Below are 26,285 nucleotides of genomic sequence, written 5' to 3'. Positions count from 1 at the left end.
CAAAATTTTCAAACTCACTATTTTTCAGGGACCAGTTCAGGTTTGAAGTGGATTTGAAGGGTCTTCATATTAGAAATACCCCACAAATGACCCCATTATAAAAACTGCACCCCCAAAGTATTCAAAATGACATTCAGTCAGCGTTTTAACCCTTTAGGTGTTTCACAGGAATAGCAGCAAAGTGAAGGAGAAAATTCACCATCTTCATTTTTTACGCTCGCATGTTCTTGTAGACCCAATTTTTGAATTTTTACAAGGGGTAAAAGGAGAAAATTTATACTTTTAATTGTAGCCCAATTTCTCTCGAGTAAGCACATACCTCCTATGTCCATGAAAAGTGTTCGGCGGGCGCAGTAGAGGGCTCAGAAGGGAAGGAGCGACAAGGGGATTTTGGAGAGTATGTTTTTCTGAAATGGTTTTTGGGGGGCATGTTGCATTTAGGAAGTCCCTATGGTACCAGAACAGCAAAAAATCCTCACATGGCATACCATTTTGGAAACTAGACCCCTTGGGGAACGTAACAAGGGGTAAAGTGAACCTTAATACCCCACAGGTGTTTCACGACTTTTGCATGTGTAAAAAAAATAAAAATGTTTCCACTAAAATGTGTGTTTCCCCCCAAATTTCTAATTTTTGCAAGGGTTAATAGCAGAAAATACCCCGCAAAATTTGTAACCCCATCTCTTCTGAGTATGAAGGTACCCCATAAGTGGACCTGAAGTGCACTACGGGCGAACTACAATGCTCAGAAGAGAAGGAATCATATTTGGGTTTTGGAGAGCAAATTTTGGTCGGGGGGCATGTCGCATTTAGGAAGCCCCTATGGTGCCACAACAGCAAAAAACCCTCACATGGCATACCATTTTGGAAACTAGACCCCTTGAGGAACGTAACAAGGAATAAAGTGAGCCTTAATACCCCACAGGGGTTTCACGACTTTTGCATATGTAAAAAAAAATATATATTTTTTCACTAAAATGTGTGTTTTTGCCCCCAAATTTCACATTTTTGCAAGGGTTAATAGCAGAAAATACCCCCCAAAATTTGTAACCCCATCTCTTCTGAGTATGAAGGTACACCATAAGTGGACCTGAAGTGCACTACGGGCGAACTACAATGCTCAGAAGAGAAGGAGTCATATTTGGCTATTGGAGAGCAAATTTTGCTCGGGGGGCATGTCGCATTTAGGAACCCCCTATGGTGCCAGGACAGCAAAATAACCCCAACATGGCATACCATTTTGGAAACTAGACCCCTTGAGGAACGTAACAAGGGGTACAGTGAGTATTTACCCCCCACTGGTGTCTGTCAGAACTTTGGACTGTAATTTTTAATTTGCACAGCCTACTGTTCCAAAGATCTGTCAGACACCAGTGGGGTGTAAATTCTCACTGCACCCCTCATTACATTCCATGAGGGGTGTAGTTTCCGAAATGGGGTCACATGTGTTTTATTTTTTTGCGTTTGTCAAAACCGCTGTAACAATCAGCCACCCCTGTGCAAATCACCTCAAATGTACATGGTGCACTCTCCCTTCTGGGCCTTGTTGTGCGCCCCCAGAGCACTTTGCGCCCACATATGGGGTATCTCCGTAGTCGGGAGAAATTGCATTACAAATTTTGGGGGGCGTTTTTCCCTTTTACCTCTTGTCAAAATGAAAAGTATAGGGCAACATCAGCGTGTTAGTGTAAAAAATTAATTTTTTTACACTAACATGCTGTTGTAGACCCCAACTTCACCTTTTCATAAGGGGTTAAAGGAGAAAAAGCCCCCCAAAATTTGTAACACAATTTCTCCCGAGTACGGCGATACCCCATATGTGACCCTAAACTGTTGCCTTGAAATACGACAGGGCTCCAAAGTGAGAGCGCCATGTGCATTTGAGGCCTGAATTAGGGATTTGCATAGGGGTGGACATGGGGGTATTCTACGCCAGTGATTCCCAAACAGGGTGCCTCCAGCTGTTGCAAAACTCCCAGCATGCTTGGACAGTCAACGGCTGTCCGGCAATACTGGGAGTTGTTGTTTTGCAACAGCTGGAGGCTCCATTTTGGAAACAGTGGCGTACCGGACGTTTTTCATTTTTATTGGGAGGGGAGGGGGGCTGTGTAGGGGTATGTGTATATGTAGTGTTTTTTACTTCTTTTTATTTTGTTTTGTGTTAGTGTAGTGTAGTGTTTTTAGGGTACAGTCACACGGGCGGGGGATTACAGCGAGTTCCCGCTGCGAGTTTGAGCTGCCGCGCAAAATTTGCTGCATCGCACTGTAATCTCACTGTAAGCCCCCTGCCCATGTGAATGTACCCTGTACATTCACAGGGGGAAGGGGACCTCTAGCTGTTACAAAACTACAACTCCCAGCATGCACAGTTTATCAGTGCATGCTGGTAGTTATAGTTTTGCAACAGCTGGAGGCACACAGTTGGGAAACACTGAGTTAGGAAACAGACAATGTTTCCCAACCAGTGTGCCTCCAGTTGTTGCAAAACCACAACTCCCAGCATTCTCAGGCATGCTGGGAGTAGTAGTTCGGCAACATCTTTAGAGCCAGATGTTGCCGAACTACAACTCCCAGCATGCTGGGAGTTGTAGTTTTGCAACAGCTGGAGGACTACAGTTGTAGACCACTAATACAGTGGTTCCCAATCTGTGCCCTTCCAGATGTTGCAAAACTACAACTCCCAGTATGCCAAAACTGTCCAGGCATGCTGGGAGTTGTAGTTCTGCAACATCTGGCTCTAAAGATGTTGCCGAACTACTACTCCCAGCATGCCTGAGAATGCTGGGAGTTGTGGTTTTGCAACAACTGGAGGCACACTGGTTGGGAAACATTGTCTTTTTCCTAACTCAGTGTTTCCCAACCGTGTGCCTCCAGCTGTTGCATAACTATAACTCCCAGCATGCCTGGACAGTAAGGGCATGCTGAGGATGTGTAGTTTTGCAACATCTGGAAGGGCACAGTGGTCTCCAAACTGTGGACCTCCAGATGTTGCAAAACTGCAACTCCCAGCATGCCCAGATGCCAAGGGCTGTCTGGGCATGCTGGGAGTTGTAGTATACAGGGTCCCATTACAGCAATGCATGTCGCTTTACGGCGACGTGCATTGCTGTAAAGGGCCCGACCGTGGCTGAAGATCAACTCACCTGTCGCCGCCGCCATCTTCCTCGCCGGGATCCGGGTCTTCAGGGACGAGGTAAGTACCGGGGCTGGTCCCCAGCACTCCCCCGTCCCCCGCTGCGTCCTCCGGTCTTCCTCCCGTCCTCTCCGGACTTCCAGGGGCCGGGCAGGACGGGAGGAAGTAACCGTCCCCCCCCCCCCCTGCGATTGGTCGGTTAGTTAACCGACGGATCGCAGGGGATCGGAGGAGGTGGCAGGCTCCGATACTTCGGCATGGTTCTGGCGGTCTGTGACAGCCGGGATCATGCGAAATTACCGGGCGGTCGGGTCCCAGAGACCCGATCAGCCAGGTATCGCCGCAGATCGCAAGGGCGATTTCCCTACATGGCCCCCCTCGGTATTTGCCCTGGATGCCTGCTGAAGGATTTCAGCAGGCATCCAGTTCCGATCTCTGCCCGGCGAGCGGCAGAGATCGGAAATACAACAGGACGTTCTCTAACGTCCTTGGGCATTAAAGCCCAGGTAGTGGGGATGTTAGAGAACGTCCTATGTCCTTAACAGGTTAAGTCACATGTTTTGTTAACCAGAGAGCACCAGGTGACCAGATGACCCGCCGCTAGCCTATGGGCTCCTTGCACAGCCCCCCTTTATAAGGAAGGGAGCCTATTGCTCTTGTGTTTCACTTTCTGCTGAGGTCAAGTCCAGTCCAGACGTCTCAGAGCCAGTGTCCAGCACATCTGGAGGCCTCAAGCCTAAATTACAGCCACAAGTCAGTAAGTCAAGTCATCTCCGTCTGCTGTCACTATCTTCAGTCAAGTCAAGTCTATTATAGCCAGAGTGGCTGTCCTAAAGTCTGTCAAAGTCACTGCAAGTCCCAGCAAGCTGCGAGGTCCCCTGTGTTACTGGTCACCTCTCTGGGATCCTGGCCTAGCTGTAAAGACTGTACCATCTGGCTACCTCCGTAAAGCGACCGTTAACCTTAACCTGGTCTTGGTTTATTATTTGCCCTGCTTCCGTTCGGGTGGTTCTCAGTTAAAACTACGCCCTGGCGTCACGAACAACACCTGCCCCTGGGCTACAACACCTGCCCCCTACACCTCACTTCACACCCCCTGGCCCCGACACCACACTATCATATCACAGAAAAAAGAAAAATATATGCCACTTAGTACCTCATCCTGATCATGTACATATAACTTTTATGTGTCTAGCTTCTGTATTTCTTTTAAAATCAGCTTATATCAGATCACACTGAATTTTCATCTTTTCACAGGCAGGTGGCGTGTCCCTCTTGCCCACACTGTACATGACTAAACTTCCTCCCTCAGCTGTCCTGCTCATGTCATCTCCTTATTACTGGGCTGGCACACTGTAACAAACCCCCTCCCCATCTACTTACTAATGGGGTACATGCTGCTGTATAAGGGTATGTTCAAACTGAGGAATTGGCGAGGAATTCTCGCTTAAAAATTCCGCTGCGGAATTTCCGTGTTTTTTTCTGCATGGAATTCACGTGAAATTTGCGTGGAATTGACACAGAATTCTGCGCAGAATTCCACACGGAAATCTAGGAAGAAACTGTTTTCTTTTGCTGGACGACAACCACCAATTAGAATTACCCTTTTTTTTTGCAGATTCCGCGCGGAACGTCGTTGGGCGGCTGAAAAAAAATGTCATTGATTTCTATGGGAATGAACATAGTTTCCAAAATGTTCATTCTCCATGCGGAACAGAATTCAGTGTCGGAATTCCGCTTGCAGAAATTCCTCAGTATGAAATACAGTTAAACTCTATTGGGTTTTCATTGCTGAGTGAATAGGAGAGGAATAAGCGAGCGGAAATACTCAAGTAAATTCCTCAGTTTGAACATACCCTAAGGGTATGTTCACGTTGCAGAATCTCTGCTCGCTGAATTCAGTGAGAGGAGATTCAGTCTGGTGGCCGCCGCCGAAAATACTTCGGCGGTAGGACCGTGCGGCACTGAACCGTCACCATTGACGGCTATGCAGTGCTCGCGCACTTCCGCACAAAGAATGAACATGTTCTTTCTTCGCACAGAACAATTTCAGCGGCGGAATTGTCTAAATTGCTAAAATTCCGCAGTTTAAACCGGTCTCGCGGAAGACCCATTCCCACTGATGAGAATGTTTACTGCGCAGAATTCCACTCGCGGAATTCCGCTCACGGAATTCCGCAGTGTGAACATGCCCTAAGGCTGAACATGCTGTCACACTTCTGCTCCTTCTGCTCTATGCAATGGAGCCGTGCACTGAATCCTTCTTCTTCTCTCACTTGATGCTGCTGAAAGTGGGGAGGTGTGAGGGGGTGTGGCCTTGTCTCAGCCAATCACAGCAGCTCACACACTGCCAGCTCTCCCCAGCTCTCTGTGTTCGGAGATCTTCACACAGGCTTGTAAAGCCTCTTCCTCACTTCCTGTATTCTGACTGAGATGATGATGTTGCTAATGTCGGGCAGACCATAATAACAGATGGGGGACATTTTATGAGGACCTCTAGTGGCCACTTTTATAGGAGCAGTTTTCTAAGGGAACTGTGGAAAAAAAATAATGAAATAGTATTAAAGATATATCGTATTTTTCGCCGTATAAGACGCACTTTTTCTTCCCCAAAACTGGGAGGAAAAAGTCGGTGCGTCTTATATGGCGAATACACCCCTATCGCGGCGGTCCCTGCGGCCATCAACGGCCGGGACCCGTGGCTAATACAGGACATCACCGATCGGGGTGTTGCCCTGTATTAACCCTTCAGACGCGGCGATCAAAGCTGACAGCCGCATCTGAAGCGAAAGTGACACTAACCCGGCTGTTCAGTCGGGCTGTTCGGGACCGTCGAGATTTCACCACGGTCCCGAACAGCACGACTGAATAGCCGGGTTAGTGCTTACAGGACACCGGGAGGGACCTTACCTGCCTCCTCGGTGTCTTCTCTGTTCAGGGATCCCCTGTATGGCCGGCGCTCTCCTTCCCCGTCATCACGTCGTCGCGTACGTGCGTCGGCGTGAGAGCAAGGATACCCGGCCGGCAGCAGAGACGTTCCGGAGCGACGGGGACACGGCGACAGCGATGGAGCGACATCCAGGGCAGTGGTGATGGGTCCGGAGCGGCGGGGACACGTGAGTATTACCTCCTATGCAGTGGTCTTCAATCTGCGGACCTCCAGATGTTGCAAAACTACAACTCCCAGCATGCCCGGACAGCCAACGGCTGTCCGGGCATGCTGGGAGTTGTAGTTTTGCAACATCTGGAGGTCCGCAGGTTGAAGACCACTATTGGGTTCAAAATCTTTATTTTTTTAGATTTTGCACCTATAAATTGGGTGCATCTTATACGCCGGTGCGTCCTATAGGGCAAAAAATACGGTACTTATTTTCTATGGCTCTATTGTTTTTAAAAATATAGTTTTGGTGATAGTGGCCATTTAAGGACATAGACATTGACATTTTTGGCATTTTCATTTCCTCCTCATTTTCTAAGAGCCATAACTCATTTGTTGGCTTGATTTTTTGCGCATCCAATTGTACTTTGTAATTTAACCTTTAAATATACATAAAATGTATGGCGCAACAAAAAAATATTATTAGTGTGAGGAAATTTAAAATAGAATTTCAATTTTGCAATTTTTGAGGGATTTGTTTTTACGCTGTACACTTTATGGTAAAACTGATATGTTTTCTTTATTGTCCTGGTCAATATGATTAAAATTATACCGGAGAAAATAGCGGGAGAAAAAAATACAGCTTGCACCGTCTTTTTCTTCCGCTACTCTCCATCGGGACCCGCTGTTGCCCATTGCGCCCAGTCAAAATAAGAAAAAAAAAATAGAGTTTGATGGCTGTTCTTGACGGGGCGCAGCGGCAGTGTGAAAGAAGCCTTAAGGGTGTATTCACACCACAACTTGTTAATAAGGTCACCGGATCCAGCTAGGGGATGTGAAACCTGGGTGCTCCCCCACCCCAGCCTGACCCGGCCCCCATCTCGCATTTTTGCCTTGTATACAATTTTGTGACTGGACTGAAAACCGTGGTATACTACAGTTTTCAGTCCAGTCACAAAACCGGATACAGGGCAAAAATGTAAGAAAAAAACGTAAACTTTTTAACCCCTTAAGGATCGGGGGTTTTCCGTATTTGCATTTTCGTTTTTTGCTCCTTGCCTTTAAAAAATCATAACTCTTTCAATTTTGCACCTAAAAATCCATATGATTGCTTATTTTTTGCGCCACCAATTCTAATTTCTAATGACGTCAGTCATTTTGCCCAAAAATCTACAGTGAAACGGGAAAAAAAATCATTGTGCGACAAAATTGAAAAAAAAAAACGCCATTTTGTAACTTTTGGGGGCTTCCGTTTCTACGTAGTACATTTTTTGGTAAAAATGACACCTTATCTTTATTCTGTGGGTCCATACGATTAAAATGATACCCTACTTATATAGGTTTGATTTTGTCGTACTTCTGGAAAAAATCATAACTACATGCAGGAAAATTAATACGTTTAAAATTGTCATCTTCTGACCCCTATAACTTTTTTATTTATCCGTGTATGGGGCGGTATGAGGGCTCATTTTTTGCGCCGTGATCTGAAGTTTTTAACAGTATCATTTTTGCATTGATAGGACTTATTGATCGCTTTTTATTAATTTTTTAATTATATAAAAAGTGACCAAAAATGCACTATTTTGGACTTTTGATTTATTTTGCGCCTACGCCATTGACCGAGCGGTTTAATTAACGATATATTTTTATAATTCGGACATTTCCAGTGATACCATATATGTTTATTTTTATTTACACTGTGTTTTTTTATTATGGGAAAAGGGGGGTGATTCAAACTTTTAATAGGGGAAGGGTTAAACGATATTCATTCACTTTTTTTTCACTTTTTTTTGCAGTGTTATAGGTCCCATAGGGACCTATAACACTGCACACACTGATCTTTATCATTGATCACTGGTTTCTCATAAGAAACCAGTGATCGATGATTCTGCCGCTTGACTGCTCATGCCTGGATCTCAGGCACTGAGCAGTCATTCGGCGATCGGACAGCGAGGAGGCAGGTAGGGACCCTCCCGCTGTCCTGTAAGCTGTTCGGGATGCCGCGATTTCGCCGCGGTTATCCCGAACAGCCCACTGAGTTAACCGGCACTTTTTACTTTCACTTTTAGCCGCGTGGCTCAGCTCTGAGCACGCGGCTAAAGGGTTAATAGCGTGCGGCGCCGCGATCGGCGCTGCGCACTATTAGCGGCGGGTCCCGGCTTCACTATGACGCCGGGCCCGCCGTGATATGATGTGGGGTTACCATGTAACCCCGCGTTATATCACGGGAGCAGGACCAAGGACGTACCTGTACGTCCTTGCTCCTTAAGGGGTTAAACAAAATTACTATATTTAAAATTGCCCTATTCTAACCCCTATAACTTTCTCATTTATCCGTATATGGGGCTGTATGAGGGTTATTTTTTGCGCCATGATCTGTAGTTTTTATCGTTACCACATTTGCAGTTATGTGAACTTGTGATCACTTTTTATAACATTTTTCTGGGACGTGATGTGACTTAAAGCAGCAAAGCTATATGGCAGACTAGAGAATAAGAGCGCAGCAGCCGGCGAGGTGAGCAGGTGAGTGGAGCTCCGCTGGCCATCTTAACACATCAGACCCCTGCAATTGCATACCAGGTGGTCCGATGTGTGTACGTCACCCTGTAATAAATTTGGTATCATTGCAATCGTATGGAGCTACAGAACTAAGATAATTAGATATTTTTACAGAGAAAAAACACTGTGCAGAAACAGAAGCCTCAAAAAGTTTTTTTTCTCCAATTTTGACTCATACAAAGTTCAATTGGTGGCACAAAAACAAGCCCTCATATGGGTCTATAGGTGAAAAATAGAAAGTGTTATGGCTATAAGAAGGCGAGGAGGAAAAAACAAAAGTACAAAAATGACGAATTCCTGTGTTCTTAAGGGGTTACAAAACAAACTAATAATTGCTAAATTTGCTCACCTTGCCTCCAAAAAAGCAGATTGGGTAGGGTCACACAGTATGGATCCGCAGCGTTGATCCACCGTTGACCTGACCCTATAGTGTGCCCAAGCTATTTTCCCCTGTGTGGCTACTCGTACCGGCGGATTGCACAAGGGGGGAAAACAGCTGGGGGCACACTATAGGGTCAGGTCATCGGCGGATCCGCAGCGTAAAATACGCTACAGATCTGTTCTGTGTGACCCTACCCTAAATATGCTCAAAAGGTAGAAACTATGGCAAAAATGCTATCAATAAAAAGTACAGTGACCCCTCGACCTACGATGGCCCCGACATACGATAATTTCAACATGCGATGGCCTCTCAGAGGTCATCGCATGTTGAAGGCAGCATCAACATACGATGCTTTTGTATGTCGGGGCCATCGCATAAACGGCTATCCGGCAGTGCAAACTGCTTCAGCTGCCACTGGATAGCCGTTTACAGTGCCCTGTGTGGTCCGCTGACGATCACTTACCTGTCCTCGGGGCTCCGGTGCGTCCTCTTCGGGATCCCCTCCTTCGTCGGCGCTCTCCTTCGTTGTCATCACGTCGCTGCGCACGCCGTCCCGTCATCCAATAGGAGCGGCGTGCGTAGCGACGTGATGGCGGCGACAGAGAGCGAGGATGCCGGGGAATTAGAGGTCTTGCCGGAGCGTCGGGGACACCTCAGGGACGCGGCGACAGCGATGGACAGCGACATCCAGGGCAGCGATGACAGTCTGGAGCGGCGGGGACACGTGAGTACAACTTCCTTTAACAGTGGTCTTCAACCTGCGGACCTCCAGATGTTGCAAAATTACAACTCCCAGCATGCCCGGACAGCCGTTGGCTGTCCGGGCATGCTGGGTGTTGTAGCTTTGCAACATCTGGAGGTCCGCAGGTTGGAGACCACTGTCCTATACTTTACATTGCACGGATCCCTCATCATGCGATTGTTTCAACAAATGATGGTCCATGCTGGGAATTGTAGTTTTATAACTGCGCATGCTGGGAATTGTAGTTTTATAACTGCGCATGCTGGGTATTTAAGTTTAGAAACTGGGCATGCTGGGAGTTGTAGTCTGGCAACTGGGTATGCTGGGAGTTTATGTTTCTCAGGCTGGGTTCACACCACGTTTTTGCAATACAGTTCCTGTATATGTTTTCAATTTGAAAACCGTACGGAACCGTATTGAAAACCATATGCACGGATTCTCCATTAAAAACCGTATGCCAAAAGATGCATCAGGTTGTGTCCGTTTTGCATCTTGTACAGTTTACCACGGTTATTGGTCCGGGTGAAAAACTGTATAGAAAACGTATTTAACATAGGAGTCAATGGGAACCATACAGAACCCTATGTGCGTACGGTTCCATCCGGTTTGCACCATCCGGTTTTTGACTTTGCACATAAGCAGTGCACGCCGAAAGTTTTTTTTCTTGAAATTTCAATCACACAAAGTGAAACATTAATTATAATGGAGTGAAAAGTTATAAACGTATACTTTTTTTGTATGCAACCGGACACGAGTATAAATGCTAACATTTGTACACACGCTTTGATACAGTTTAGGGTGGGTTCACACCACGATTTTGCTATACGGTTTCGGCATACTGTTTCATAAAAAAAAAATGCAACCGTACAGAAAACCGTGCCCATAGACTTCCCATTCAAAACCGTATGCACCATAATGTATACGGTTGTCATCGTTTTTCAAACCATATGTTTTTTTACTTTTTTTTTCCCGGACAGAAAACCGTGGTCTACCACAGTTTTTGGTCCGGGTGAAAAACTGTATTAAACCGTATACGTTTTTAAACATGGGAGTCAATGGAAACCGTACAGAACCGTATGTGCGTACGGTTCCATCTGGTTTTCACAATACGGTTTTTTGGCTTTGTTCAGTTTTTTTTCTTGGAATTTCAATCAAACAAGTCAAACTTTATTCCTAATGGAGTGAAAAGTTAAAAACTTATAAGTTTTTTTCTTAAAAAACGGATGCAACCGTATACAGATAAAAATTTGTACACACGTTTTGATACAGTTTAGGGCTGGTTCACATCACGTTTTCTCCCATACGGGAGCGCATACGGCAGGGGGAGCTAAAAACCTCGGTTTTAGGTCCGGTTGTAAAAGCGCATACGGCGCAAAAATGAGCCGACCGGACCGAATGTTTCACTCCAGCCGGCTCATTGAAATGGTTACATAAGAGAGCGCATACGAAAGCATACGGGAGCGCGAGGTTTTAGCTCTCCCCTGCCGTATGCGCTCCCGTATGGGAGAAAATGTGATGTGAACCCAGCCTAAGGGTACGTTCACACACGCTGATTTTTTTGCGGGTTTTCCGCTGCGTATTTGAAAGTAGGCGGGCTCTTCTCGGATGTCCGCAGCAGATTTTCCACGGCGGAATGTACACTGCGGAAAATCCGCCGCAAGCCCCAGTAGGGACTGTGGTGGATTTTCCGCAGCGGACAGCCGAGAAGAGCCCGCCCACTTTCAAATACACAGCGGAAAACCCGCGTGTGAATGTACCCTTAGTCAGGTTTTGAGGAAACCGTTTTTTTTTGTTTTTTTTTTAAATCAAAAACCTGATACAAAACTATATGCAAAAACGTGGTGTTAACCCATCCTCAGTCCGATTTTGAGGAATACATTTTTCATGAAAAACCTGATACGGGAACTGTATTGCAAAAATGTGGTGTGAACCCAGTCTCAACTGGGAGTAGCAGTTTTCGCAACTAGGCATGTTGGGAATTGTAGTTCTGCAACTGGGCATGCTGGGAATTGTAGTTCTGCAACTGGGCATGCTGGGAATTGTAGTTCTGCAACTGGGCATGCTGGGAATTGTAGTTCTGCAACTGGGCATGCTGGGAATTGTAGTTCTGCAACTGGGCATGCTGGGAATTGTAGTTCTGCAACTGGGCATGCTGGGAATTGTAGTTCTGCAACTTGGCCTTTTGGGAGTTGTAGTTTTGTGACTGGGCATGCTAGGAGTTGTAGTTTCCCAACAGCTGGACAGCTACAGGTAGGAGAGAACTGCATTAAAAACTCTTTTAAGACCTTTCCCATATACCCCTATAGAGGCACAGGACCAAGTCACTCAGGCGGCAGCGGTTCTGAGGCGTTACCGCACACACGCGTCTCTTTCTGTCTCTAAATTCTCTTAATGACCCACATCAGCCGCAACCAGCTCCTCCAGCACGTGACTATTAACCCTTTCCGCCTGTCACCGCGAACCACGAAGTGAATGCTGGAACTTGTGGTCCGGAGGCCTATAGAGTCTCTTCCGTTCCTTCCGCCGCAAAAACTACACGTCCCGTGAAGCATTGCGGGTGTCACATGACGCGCGGCTCCCGTGACGTCACCAGAGTGAGTTGTTGTGGGCGGAGCCTGTGCCATACTTCTTCCTTACACCCTTTTTTGAGTGACAGCCCGGGTGGCCCTTATTTAGACAGTGAGTCTTCTCATGCGGCAGCTGGCGGTTTGTTTATGGCTGCAGCCTGTGATAACAACATATGAGTGAGTGAGGCATGCTGGGTAGACACTAGTGCATGTGACCTGTGCCCATCAGTGCCAGTCCTGGAGCCCTGCTGGATGCCCAGTCACCCTGACTCATTGAAGGAGGCTCCTGTGTTCTGAAGGTTCTGGTGCTTCACCGGTGTGTCGGGCACAGCACAGGCATGAAACATGGCGTCCGTCAAGGTGGCTGTGCGACTCCGTCCCATGAACCGCAGGTAAGACATCACCTGATACATTGTATATAGTTGTGCGACTTTGTTACTTTTCCCAAAAACTGTTACCACCTGATGGACCACCCACGTCACCGATTGGAGAAGTTCCAGGAAGATCATGGAGACCACCCCTGTCCATATGGCGGTGGGCTTCAAACCGTGGACCTGCCGACGTTGCAAAACTACAACTCCCAGCATGCCCGGACAGCCGTTGGCTGTCCGGGCATGCTGGGAGTTGTAGTTTTGCAACAGCTTGAGGTCCACAGTTTGAAGACCACCGCTGTATGACCTACTAGAACACTTGAACATCATCCAGTTGGCCAGAATGTATCCGGATGATGTTCAAGTGTTCTAGTAGGTCATACGGCGGTGGTCTTCAAACTGTGGACCTCAAGCTGTTGCAAAACTACAACTCCCAGCATGCCGTTGGCTGTCCGGGCATGCTGGGAGTTGTAGTTTTGCAACGTCGGCAGGTCCACGGTTTGAAGCCCACCGCCAAATCACCGCCATATAGAGCCGCGTTCACGTTATCAGTGCTGACTTTTGGGTCAAAATGAGCGTTGAAAAAATGCGCATTTATTGGGAATCTGTGCCACAGTTCATGGATTTTTAACGTGTCGCTTACTCCAAGTGGATCGTTCAACAAAAAACTCATTGGTTCTGATTTGTGTCCGTGACGGGTGGTAAAATACGTGACAGTAATCTGAGGCTGTGTTCACACACAGTTTGGTTCAGTTTTTTTTTGTGTTAATTTTCCCCATTTTCTGTCTGTTTTGGGGTATGTTAACACATAGGTTCTACGCTGCGTTTCCATATTGGGTCTGTGGCGTTCATATCTTTTTTTTTTCCTGCTCTGAAATTCAAAGTCCCATTCATTTAAGAGGGACTCTACTTGTGGATTCCGTGGCACTTCACGTCAGAATGCGGGACTTTATCTTAACGGAACTTGCACTGTGTCATATGAGGAGCTGCAGCCCCCAATTGAAAACAACGGGAGGCTACTTGCATTGGCCTTAAAGGGGTACTCCGGGTATCTGAACTTAAGTAAGTGTCTGATTACGGGGGGAGTCTGACCGCTGGAGCCCCGGCTACTGTCTTAAAGGAAATCCTGGTCCTTTGCAGGGATATCCTGTTAGCTCCAGCTACGGGCAACGGCTTGGGGCACTGGCGGAGCTTAATAACATCACCGCTACTGTTCCTAGGACCAGGGACACGGCAGAGCGGTGACATCACTAACCTCCGCACATGCCCCAAGCCGCTGTTGCTTTCAGGTCCTGGGAACTGCAGCGGTGACCTTATTAAGCTCCGCCCAAGCAGGTGCCCGAAGCTGGAGCTAATGGAGGAGATTACCGAAAATCCCCGCCACGGTCCGGGACAAGGTAACCACTGTCTGACCACCATGCTCTCTGCTGACACCTCTGTCCATGTCAGGAACTGTCCAGAGCAGTAGAGGTTTGCTATGGGGATTTGCTCCTGCTCTTGACAGTTCCTGAGACAGACAGAGGTGTCAGCAGAGAGCACTGTGGTCAGACAGGAAAGAAATTCAAAAAGAAAAGACTTCCTCTGAAGTATATAACAGCTGACAAGTACTGGAAGGATTGAGATTTTTTTTATAGAAGTAATTTACAAATCTATTTAAAGGGGTACTCCGACCCTAAGACATCTTATCCCCTATCCAAAGGATAGAAGATAAGATGTCTGACTGCGGGGATCCCATCGCTGGGGACCCCCGCAATCTTGCATTCGGCACCCACCTCTTTGAGCTGCATGCCGCGCTGCCAGCTCACAAACTGCCGGGTGCCGACTACGGGGCTGGAGTATCGTGACATCACTTTCAGGTCCTGGGAATAGGGGATAAGATGTCTTAGGGCTGGAATACCCCTTTAACGTTCTGGCACCAGTTGATTTAAAAAACAAAAACAAACTGGAGTACCCCTTTAAGCACACGCTAACCCCCATCTTCCTGTATGTGGACAAGTGACGGCCATTCACCACCTGAGATGGGACATTGCTGCGGCCGGCTGAGTGGGCCGTCGCTTTCCCACGTCTAGGAAGATGTGCACAGAGAACAAGTAGGGAGGACAAGCCCCATACAGGAGATTGCAGGGGAGCCCCAGTGGTCGGACCCCCTAAGGATTAGAGTGGGGCTCTTAGTGAAGTACGCTTCTCCCAGCTGTATGTAGGGATTGGTGAAGGTGCTCAGCACTGATACCTCGATAAACACTTTTCACAAGTTTTTAGAAATGATTGTACTTTAGGCAGAGTTACCTTTTATGACTCCTTTACACCTTCATAATCTGCTGTGGATTTTCCCCAGCAGAAATTCCCCCTCCGTATTGTGTACATGTGAACGTACCCTTAAAAGGGTTATCCAGCCTTATAGGATTAGGGGTTTACCTTCAGAATAAGCTGTCCATAATAGATCAGTGGGGTCTGGCTCCCAGTACTGCCCGTCAGCTGTATGAAGGGGCTATGGTGCTTGTGCTGCAGCCTCGGCGACACCTGCATCGCTGTATTATTTAGAACACAGGGTGACACACATTGTGCAAAACAAAGTCCTTTCATTTACTAGGACCAGGGCTTCACTACGATTATTTTTTTTGTACCACTTTAAAGTATACCTGTTGCTTGAAAAACTTTTGACATATCTTAGAGGCATGTCAAAAGTTTTGATCAGTTGGGGTCTGAGTGTTCAGACCCCGACCGATTGTTACAACAAGCGGAGAGAAAACTGCAGCTGACCGAGACGATCCCATAGACTTACATTGCATATTTGGCTGGCTTAACGCACTCTTCTCCCAGCTAGTTCTAGCTATCATTCACCACCTGTACACTCAGACTGGGGGCATGGGCATTTTCCATTTTATGGAAGTACATGCACTGTCTTTCTGGTAGCGCCTCCTACATTACAGGGAGGTACTACATGTTCTATACTATTCTCTTTACCTGTGCCAGGGTGAGGTAAGGGCGGCTCCATTTTGCGTGTACTGTACTGGACCCTGAAGAAGCTCCTGTCCTCTACATAGACAGTGATTACAGCTCCCAGCAGATCTTTCTTACTTTTATATGTAAGGATTTGCTTTATCTGTATTAGTTGTCTATTTATTTTTCTTTAATCCTCACTTTTTCCTATTTTTGGATGACATTTTGGGGCTTCAGAAGCAATTACCAGGTTTCCATAGAGTTATGGTCTCAACTTACAATGGTTTCAACATACAATGGTCGTCCTGGAATCAATGAATATTGTACATGAATAGAGAAGAGGAAAAGATGGAACACTGACCGTTAACTCTACAAGCAGGTACAAATTTATTCGGGTACACTGTGCATGGGGGAGCAGACTGTCTGGAACAACTTCGGCAATGGACTGTATCACACAGTTCCTCAGTCCCCACCTTCCTCAGGCCCTGTTGTTGGGCCTGAGGAAGTGCAAACGCGTGATACGGTCCGTTGCCCAAAGTCGTTCCCGGCAGTCTGCTGCCCCATGCACAGTGTACCCAAATAAAGTTGTACCTGCTTCAAGAGTTAACGGTCAGTGCTCCGTCTTTTCCTTATCTCTACCTACCAGGACCAGCACTACTGACCAGGTCCATATGGGATTGTCAGCTCTGAGTATATCACGCTGCACAGTGTGTGACTATAGCCCATCATCTAACGGTGGAAAGGTGCTTGAACATTGCCATACTTATTTAAAGGGTTACTCCACTGCTCAGCGTTTGGAACAAACTGTTCCGAACGCTGGAGTCGGCACCGGGAGCTCATGACATCATAACCCCACCCCTTATGTCATGCTCTGCCCCACCCACCTCAATGTAAGTCTAAGGGAGGGGTCGTGACGGCTGTCACGCCCCCTCCCATTGACTTGCGTTGAGGAGGCGGGGAGTGACATCATGAGGGGGCGGGGCCATGACGTCACAAGTTGTTGGTTCCATCGTTCGGAACAGTTTGTTCGAAACACTGAGCAGCGGAGTACCCCTTTAAGTGTCAATTAATATTGCAACTTATACATTTAGGCCTAGTCTAAACTATAGACAAAGAGCCAGCAGAGTTTCACTGGCTGAATGTAAATTTGCAGCAGGCGCCGCCGAATAGTTCGACTATAGGAATGCCCAAACATTGCCATCAACATAAACATGCAGTCCCAGTGGCACTGTGCCCAAAAAAAGAACATGGAATTCCACTGTGGCGATTCCTCATTCTGAAGAGAGCAGCAGAGTCTACTTGAAAACAATGGGACTCTGCTGGAAGTGGAAATCCGCAGCAGAATGGGGACGAGGCCTTAGGTTAGGTTCACACAGATCGCGTATGCTACAATTTCTACAACAGTTACACAAAATATGCTGTAAGATAAATTTGCACCAATTCTAGTGTGTTTACAAAATTGTAGTTGCCGTTCTTGTTGCACATCCAGGTGTAATCTGTAGAAATAGTTGCAATTTGTGGATCTCAATGTGTATTTTGACTTCCCTTTTAAATTCAATGGTAAAAAACACAACAAATAATCAATATTTGTGAATGTGACAGAATTTTACATTAAAAAAATCTGCACTTTGCCTAGGTTTTCTGCTGTGGCTCTTACAAATCCATCCCTATGTGAACTTCCTCTTATTGTTAGGATCTGTAGTTACATAGCCTAGTTCACGTGGGCAAAAAATGTGCAGAATGTCCGCAGGGACACTTCACTACCGCAGAGTCCCATTGATTTCATAGTTGTCTTTTCTTATGTGGAGTCCACAAGGAAATGCATTGCTGTCTATGAGACGGCCCATTTCCGAGGTCTTAACGCTCGCTGGTAAGTCAGATGTGTGGAATGTCCACACCTGATTTTTGTGGGGATATTCCTCACATTTTTCGCCCAAATGAACATGACCTTATTATTAAATCTGAAAATAACTGTGCTTCTGAAGTCTTGTATTGTAAATGTGGATGTACGCTGAAATTACAGTAAAGCCCAACATTCTCAAAGAATTTCTTGCCCCAAAAAATCTATCTTCTTTCTTTCTTTTCTTTTTTTTCTTTTCTTTTCTTCTTTCTTCGACAGGGCATACAGGTACGCCCTCACGTTCCGGTACTTATGGAAGGAGGGTGTGCTTGTTGTTACCAAGGCGGTGATTGGAACGGGATGCCTGCTGAAATCATTTAGCAGGCATCCTGTGGCAAAGATGCCTGAGACCCCTCAATAACGTTCATTTCTGACCAGCAAATCACTGTTTTTCCGGGCTGATCGTGTCTCTGGTGACCCGATTGCGTGGAAAATAAGGGTGATCCGTACTGTCTGAGACAGCACCTATCACCCTGAAGTTGCCACCTCCTCCAATCCCCTGCCATTGGTTGGTCGCAAGTGATTGACCAATAGCATATGTTGGACGGGGGGGGGTGGGGGGGGGGGGGTTGAAAGATTAGTTCACCCGCTCTGCCAACCCATGGTAGACTGGGCAGAGCTGGGGGAACTGTACAGGAGTGGCGATCAGCGGCAGCAGGCGGCGATCAGCGGTGCAGGCGCACACAGTGGCCTTTCTGATGTTACAAAACTACAAATCTCAGCATGCCCAGAGTTGTAGTTTTTCAGCATCTGTAGGGCCACAGTTTACAGACCACTATGCAGTGGCCACATCTATTTTCCAACATGTTTTAAAAAGTGGCGCAAAACTCTGCAATTTGTGCACAAGAATTAAACATTTTGGCGTGAAAAAAAGGTATTTTCAAAGGGAGACTAGAGCCAATTGAAAATATGAGAAAAAAAATTGAATACATAATGAAATTGTTTAGCACAAGGTAGAAATACAGCAGTTTTTGAGAATCTCCCCCGTATTGTTGGAAACTGCAAAATGTTCCCTTTGTTTTTTAATTCTTTACAAACTGTGTTCAAGTTGTTTTTACACAGTTTGAAAAACCTGGAAACAGCTGAAATGAATGTTCTAAGGCCTCGTTCACATTGCTGTTGGACTATTCGGATTTCCATCGGCAATCTGGTTAGAAGGACAGGAGTTTAGCGGAGAAAAAGTAAAATAAAGGGGTGTCACATAAGATATGACACAGTGTTCCAAAATATACACCAAAATTCTGGCGCCGTTCAAGCTAAATACTCGTTGGTCTAAACTTATCAATTTATCAAACGGGAAATTTTGGGCTCCACTAAAAAGAGTGAACGTTAATTCTATTACAGAATTCAGCGTGGACTGCATTCCGGTCAGAGCAGTGATTGATTTTGTCAGCGCCCGCTGCACACTAAAGGTGGTGCAGATATTCTATAATGTGAACGTGCCCTTAAAGGGGTTCTCCGTTGCTTACACATCTTTTCCCCAATTCAAAGGATAGGGGATAAGATGCCTGATTGCGGGAGTACCGCCGCTGGGGACCCCCGGGATCTTGCACACGGCACCCCGTTTGTAATCAGTCCCCGGAGCGTGTTCGCTCCGGGTCTGATTACAGTCGAACACCGGGCCGGCAGCGTGTGACGTTACGCCTCCGCCCCCGTGTGACGTCACGCTCCGCCCCTCAATGCAAGCCTACGGGAGGGGGCGTGATAGCGGTCACGCCCCCTCCCTTAGGCTTGCTTTGAGGGGCGGAGCGTGACATCACATGGGGGTGGAGGCGTGATGTCACGCGCCGCTGGCCCAGTGGTCCCCGGTAATCAGACCCGGAGCGATCACGCTCTGGGGACTGATTACAAACGGGGTGCCTTGTGCAAGATCCCGGGGGTCCCCAGCGGCGGTACTCCCGCCATCAGGCATCTTATCCCCTATCCTTTGGATAGGGGAAAAGATGTGTAAGCACCGGAGAACCCTTTTAACCATGCCTTGCCATCATACAGGCTCAGGCGATGTTGCAGGCACAGTGGGGGAGATTTATCAAAACCTGTGCAAAATAAAAGTTGCCCATAGCAACCAATCAGATCGCTTCTTTTATTTTGCAGAGGCCTTTTTAAAAATGAAAGAAGCGATCTGATTGGTGGTTATGGGCAACTGGGCAAATTTTCCTCTGCACAGGTTTTGATGAATCTCCCTCCGTGTCTCTGTTTATTGTCTGGTAATGGCTCAACTACTTTGTATTCCATCAGCATTGTGTGTAAGAAATCTGAAATTCATATCTTTGTAGGCAGCGCAGTGGTAGAAGTTTATCTGGTAATTGTGTCGCTTCTATGTGATTTTTATCTCGGAGATGGTATATTCTTTTAAAATGTATTTTTCCTTTTCCCTTAAAGTATTCCCGTATGAAATCATAGAAATAAGTCAGAAAAGATGGCGGCTTACATGGCTGCAACTCTCCAAGTGAATGGTGCTGAGTTGTAATACCGTATACGGTAGTGGGGGGGGGGGGGGGAGCAGACATCTCTAGTGTCATAAAAGTAAGATTTCAGTGGATGTTTTGACTTTGTCAGGCTGAGCTTTACTGTTCAATGATGTTGGCTATTTGGTTTAGAAAAACACTTGTTAGGGAAGTGTTTCCCCACCAGTGTGCCTCCAACTGTTGAAAAAGTACAACATTTATGCTGCAGAGGTCCCAATCATCCCCCCCCCCCCCCCATGAAGCCACCAGCCCCTGCAATTTGAACAATCCCATTATCAAATTGGCCAATGAGGGAGCCCGAGGGAATAGTGGGAGAAAAAATATTACTTGCGCCATCTTTTTCTCCCACTAAACAATTACGGCGCCCAAAAGATCCTATTATAGTAAATGGGATCCATTGGGGCCCGTTATTGCCCATTGTGCCCACACCCAGCTGAAATCCACCACATTATATGTGTGTTTTTGTGAAAATGTCGGGAACACTCCCCTTTTCGGAGACCACGCCCTTTCCCATGTGGCCACGCCCCTTTTTGGGTTTTCTTAGCAAAATGGAGAGTTAGTCGGGGTTCTGTCAATTCTGGCGCAAAATCTGGCACAGACAGAATTTCTGGCGCAATGTGACATAATCTGGCGCACAACCCGACAAAACATGTCGGGTTTGCAATAGTAAATGAGGGTCAGTGAGAGATAGATAGATAGTAGTAGAAGAAGAACAGCACAGCCAATGGAAGAAAAAAAATTATCGTAGGGGGGTGCACGCAGCTCCTGGATCCTTGGTTAGGGGATCATCTTTCAAACAGAAGAAAAAATCTTGTCCACAGGTGCTGTGGACAAGATTTTTTCTTCTTTTCTATAGATAGATAGATAGATAGATAGATAGATAGATAGATAGATAGATAGATAGATATATATTATTGTATTAGTAAGGACTGTACAGTATACTTTATCTTACTACCCATGTACATGTTATAATACTTTTGTTCTGGCAGGGATTCCAGGGTGTTGCAATTTTGTCCCACTATTTGTACTCTCTTCCCTTCTTTTTTTTAAGTGTTTTTAGAACATTTTGCATAAATAAAGATAACCTTTGATTCTACGTTCCCATTTATTTTGTTGTCATGAAAATCACGTTTTGATACCGTTTTAACCTGACTGGGCATGTATAATATAACTGTTGTGCATAAATATGTTGGTACATCCTGTTAGTATTTTCTTTTTTCTTTATTTTCTTGTTTTTTGGATGTATGATAAGCTACTTTACTAAATATGTCCTTTTCATCAAAATTCACATATAAAGCTACATACAGGGTTCATCCACATGGGACAGAAATGTAGTGGATTATGTAAATAAATAAAAATTATAGTTGCAAATTTTCACATCCTCTGACAAAATGCACTATTTAATATATGTAATCATACTACAAGTTTTGCTGACAAATCTGATGTTGTTTTGATCTTGCTCAATGTTCTGGTGGAATCTGTGCCGCAGACATTGGCAATGTCACAGGATGGCAATGTCTGCGTCATACTAGGGCCGACTCATTCAGCCGGTGCTGGCCACACTAGGAATGTTCTAGCCGCGGATTCTGTTGTGTAAACCCAACCCAAAGGTATTCTGCTGCTTGGTTCACATGTTGGAAATACTGTAGCAGAACTTCCAATGAAAAATTGGATTCTACCGGAAGAATGAGCATGTTTTATTCTTTCATGTGAATTTGAGTGTGTAAAGCCCATGATGAATTGGTCTTAGAATTTCTCTGAATAGATATTTCTATGCAAACAAGTGCTGTTTCTGGGCTGTTTTTAACTTCACAGATCCACTGTTAAATCCCCCAGGGAATTACCATAGTGTGAACATGCCTTAAAGGGGTACTCCAGGGAAATATGTGTGTATATATAAAATACACAAGCTCCAAAGCCACACTCTACCTGGGTATGTTCCCTGTATACCTTCCTGCCTGATATGCATGGCCCCTACTGTGTTATGTGGCTGCTTGATACATATCCCAACAATCATTGCAGTTCTGCTCTGCCAGCTAAGGGCTTGTTCACATTATCTTTCAGTCCCTGTTAATTATTGACTGTTCTCAAATCCGTTCAAGCATTTTTGTGAACAGCTGTAAATAAGTCCCATTGATGTCAATAGGATTTTTTTACAGTCCTTTGTCACCCATTTGCACTGGTTTGGTTCCTATTCCGTTATTTATAGCGGAGAAAAGGCATGGCATGCAGTTTTTTTTTTTATTTCTCCGTTTAAAAAATATATATAATATATATATACATACATATACATACAGCAGGTGTATGCCTAAGGTGTCTTGGATGTTCCAGATCCTGCCATGCTTACTGAACTGTTCACACAGAGGCATATTCACAGTGTAGGGTCCGTCCCAATGAGGCCACCTTATCGCGGTGCGACCGTCCAAGCTATTTGACCGCCGGCGGAGACAAATTTGCGAGCTAAGTGCCTCACTATCTCATAGTTTCATATTTGCATCTATTACACCATAGCTGTATAGCTCTCCATGTTTTATCTGCATGTTCATGTTTCACCTATATCCTTGTGCTGGCAGTGTGCTGCTGCATTCTTCTGTTGATGTATATTTAGCCTAGTAGCGTGCACCTGTAGGCCAGGTCCATATAATAGTTTGGTATCAACTAAAGTGCTGGCTGACTATATATATATATATATATATATATATATATATATATAATCAAGGGGAGCACCGTGCACCAGGATTCCAGATCCGCCCGGGTGCCAAGCTTCAGGAACCGACCAATTCCCAAATAATATGAAGAATCAAGTAGAAGCGGCACACCAGTTTACCCGTGAAAGCGTGGGTTTATTCACACATCTGTGCAGAAAAAGCTACGTTTCGGCTCGACAATAGAGCCTTTCTCAAGCATAAATAAACCCACGCTTTCACGGGTAAACTGGTGTGCCGCTTCTACTTGATTCTTTATATATATATATATATATATATATATATATATATATATATAGTGTGTATATATTATGCATAGTGAAAGTATTCGGCCCCCTTGAACTTTTTGACCTTTTGCCACATTTCAGGCTTCAAACATAAAATATAAAACTGTAAATTTTTGTGAAGAAACAACAAGTGGGACACAATCATGAAGTGGAATGAAATTCATTGGATATTTCAAACTTTTTTAACAAATTTAAAAAATTGGGCGTGCAAAATTATTCAGCCCCCTCAAGTTAATACTTTGTAGCGCCAACTTTTGCTGCAATTACAGCTGTAAGTCCCTTGGGGTATGTCTCAGTTTTGCACATTGAGAGACTGAAATTTTTGCCCATTCCTCCTTGCAAAACTGCTGGAGCTCAGTGAGGTTGGATGGAGAGCGTTTGCGAACAGCAGTTTTCAGTTCTTTCCACAGATTCTCGATTGGCTTCAGGTCTGGACATTCTAACACCTGGATATGTTTATTTGTGAACCATTCCATTGTAGAATTTGCTTTATGTTTTAGATCATTGTCTTGTTGGAAGACAAATCTCTGTCCCTGTCTCAGGTCTTTTGCAGACTCCATCAGGTTTTCTTCCAGAATGGTCCTGTATTTGGCTCCATCCATCTTCCCATCAATTTTAACCTTGTTCCCTGTCCCTGCTGAAGAAAAGTCCAAACCATGATGCTGCCACCACCATGTTTGACAGTGGGGATGGTGTGTTCAGGGTGATAGGCTCTGTTGCTTTTACGCCAAACATAACATTTTGCATTGTTGCCAAAAAGTTTGATTTTGGTTTCATCTGACCAGAGCACCTTCTTCCACATGTTTGGTGTCTCCCAGGTGGGTTGTGGCAAACTTTAAATGACACTTTTTATGGATATCTTTAAGAAATGGCTTTCTTCTTGCCACTCTTCCATAAAAGGCCAGATTTGTGCACTATACGACTGATTGTTGTCCTATGGACAGAGTCTCCTACCTCAGCTGTAGATCTCGGAAGTTCATCCAGAGTGATCATGGGCCTCTTTGCTGCATCTCTGATCAGTCTTCTCCTTGTATGAGCTGAATGTTTAGAGGGACGGCCAGGTCTTCGTAGATTTGCAGTGGTCTGATATTCCTTCCATTTCAATATTATCGCTTGCACAGTGCTCCTTGGGATGTTTAAAGCTTGGGAAATCTTTTTGTATCCAAATCCGGCTTTAAACTGGTCTGTTCCTTGTTCTTCATGATGCTCTGTGCGCTTTAAACAGACCTCTGAGACTATCACAGTGCAGGTGCCTTTATACAGAGACTTCATTACACACAGGTGGATTCTATTTATCATCATTAGTCATTTTGGTCGACATTGGATCATTCAGAGATCCTCACTGAACTTCTGGAAAGAGTTTGCTGCACTGAAAGTAAAGGGGCTGAATCATTTTGCATGCCCAATTTTTCAGTTTACTTGTTAACAAAGTTTGAAATATCCAATAAATTTCGTTCCACTTCATGATTGTGTCCCACTTGTTGATTCTTCACAAAAAATTACAGTTTTATATCTTTATGTTTGAAGCCTGAAATGTGGCATAAGTTCGAAAAGTTCAAGGGAGCCGAATACTTTCACTATGCACAGTGTATGTGTATATGTGTGTGTGGATTAGAAATGGATATATGAAATTTAACATTGAGGTCTATGGAAAACTGAGTCTGTAATATCCAATTGCACCCGTTTTTTTCAATCCGTTTTCGATCCATTATTACTTCTGAGCATGCTCAGAAGAGTTTTGAGCAACCAATAAAGAATACAAATGGATTAAAAACTGATTCAACAGGATGGCATCCCTTTGCATCAGTTTGCGTCCATTTAGCAGCAATGACAGGAGAGAACGGCCATGTGAACCTAGCCTAACTCTTTGAGAGCAGTACTTGCCCTCCTGCTCTGAGCAGCTGAGAGAGAGGTTCAATGTGTGATTGGTTAAGGCTGTACACACCTCCCAGTCCTCAACACTAAAGATTGCATGGTTGGGGGTCTCTCGGGAAGGTGGGGGCTGCTTTCAGAGAGGGATTCAAACAGAGACAGAGTGGATGTCTGGATGAAGTCATTCCTTAACTTCATGCATGTATGTGACAAACCAAAGAGGGAAAACTGCTCCATGTAGCTAATGAATGATATTTAGGTTGATGAGAGGGAAAGCATGGGCTATGGATATAGTTCTCTGGGGTATCCCTTTAATCCATCAGACTATATAAGACAAAATGAATCCATATTCAGAGAAACTCGCACACCTTCAATGGACATAAACATCCCCCAATCCATCCTGGAAAGCCTGTGGGCACTAGCTGTAATCTATACAGTACATATCTCCTGCTGATACAAAACTTATCTAAAAAGCTGATAAACAAACACCATTGTGCCTTAGGGTGCATTCACACAGGGCCAGGTAGCACAGTACCAGCAAAGGGTATCAACATAGTGCTGAAATAATTTAGCATGGAATCTGCTTAAACAGGACCTGATGTCAATTTATGTTGCAGGTTTTTTTTAAATAATTTTTTACCTAATTCAGCAATAGCATGTATATTCTTTTTATTTTTTGTATTTTTATTTATTTTTTCTTCAGGTATTACAGGGAAATAAGAAGTGACAATCATGCATGATTTGCTGTGGATTTTGCACTACAGTATTTTCTTTTAATACATCTGCCACATTTTTTTTTTATTTTTATTTTTTCATCCTTTCACTAATATTCTAATGTACACATACATGGCCAAAAGTTTGTTCATTCCTAGCAACAGATTTGTTCACATGTTACATTAAACTGAGCGCTTCAGCACAAGCCCTGATCTCGGGCTATATCTTCAGGGGCGCAATCCCTTTACACTGACTATACAAACACTGTAGCTCAAAAGAACATAACCAAGGAAATGTATTATTATACTAGAATAGACTCTAAGCTTTCAGCATATCTGAGAAAGATATCTAATTTTTTTTTTGTTTTTTTGTTTTTGTGTATTTTTTATTTTAAGCACCTTTTAACCTGTAGTTATGTAGGATAGTTTTTTAGAAGCTGGCTGATCATGTGACTTAACACTGTCCCTTTGTTCTGATATAATTACCCAGTTCGGATTTATTGTGCAGGTTAAAGGAACTAAAGCCAGTGAGGTCAGTACCAGGATACA

General features: G+C 45.0%; 1 protein-coding gene across 3 annotated transcripts in view; it reads left to right on the top strand.

Moving 5' to 3' along the window:
• The first annotated feature begins 12,528 nt into the window (after positions 1 to 12,528).
• KIF16B (kinesin family member 16B) overlaps positions 12,529 to 26,285 on the top strand; it is a 372,668-nt gene continuing 358,911 nt past the window's right edge. For all 3 annotated transcript variants that reach the window (XM_056567898.1, XM_056567896.1, XM_056567899.1), the window contains exon 1: positions 12,529 to 12,872. In XM_056567898.1, coding sequence (XP_056423873.1) covers positions 12,826 to 12,872 — 47 coding nt within the window. In that variant the 5' untranslated portion in view covers positions 12,529 to 12,825. The remainder of the gene's footprint in view (positions 12,873 to 26,285) is intronic.

This window comes from Hyla sarda, chromosome 3 (assembly GCF_029499605.1).
Source record: "Hyla sarda isolate aHylSar1 chromosome 3, aHylSar1.hap1, whole genome shotgun sequence".
Taxonomy (NCBI): Eukaryota; Metazoa; Chordata; class Amphibia; order Anura; family Hylidae; genus Hyla; species Hyla sarda.
The sequence above is the reverse complement of the archived record's forward strand: the minus strand, read 5'-3'. Positions and strand labels throughout refer to the sequence as shown.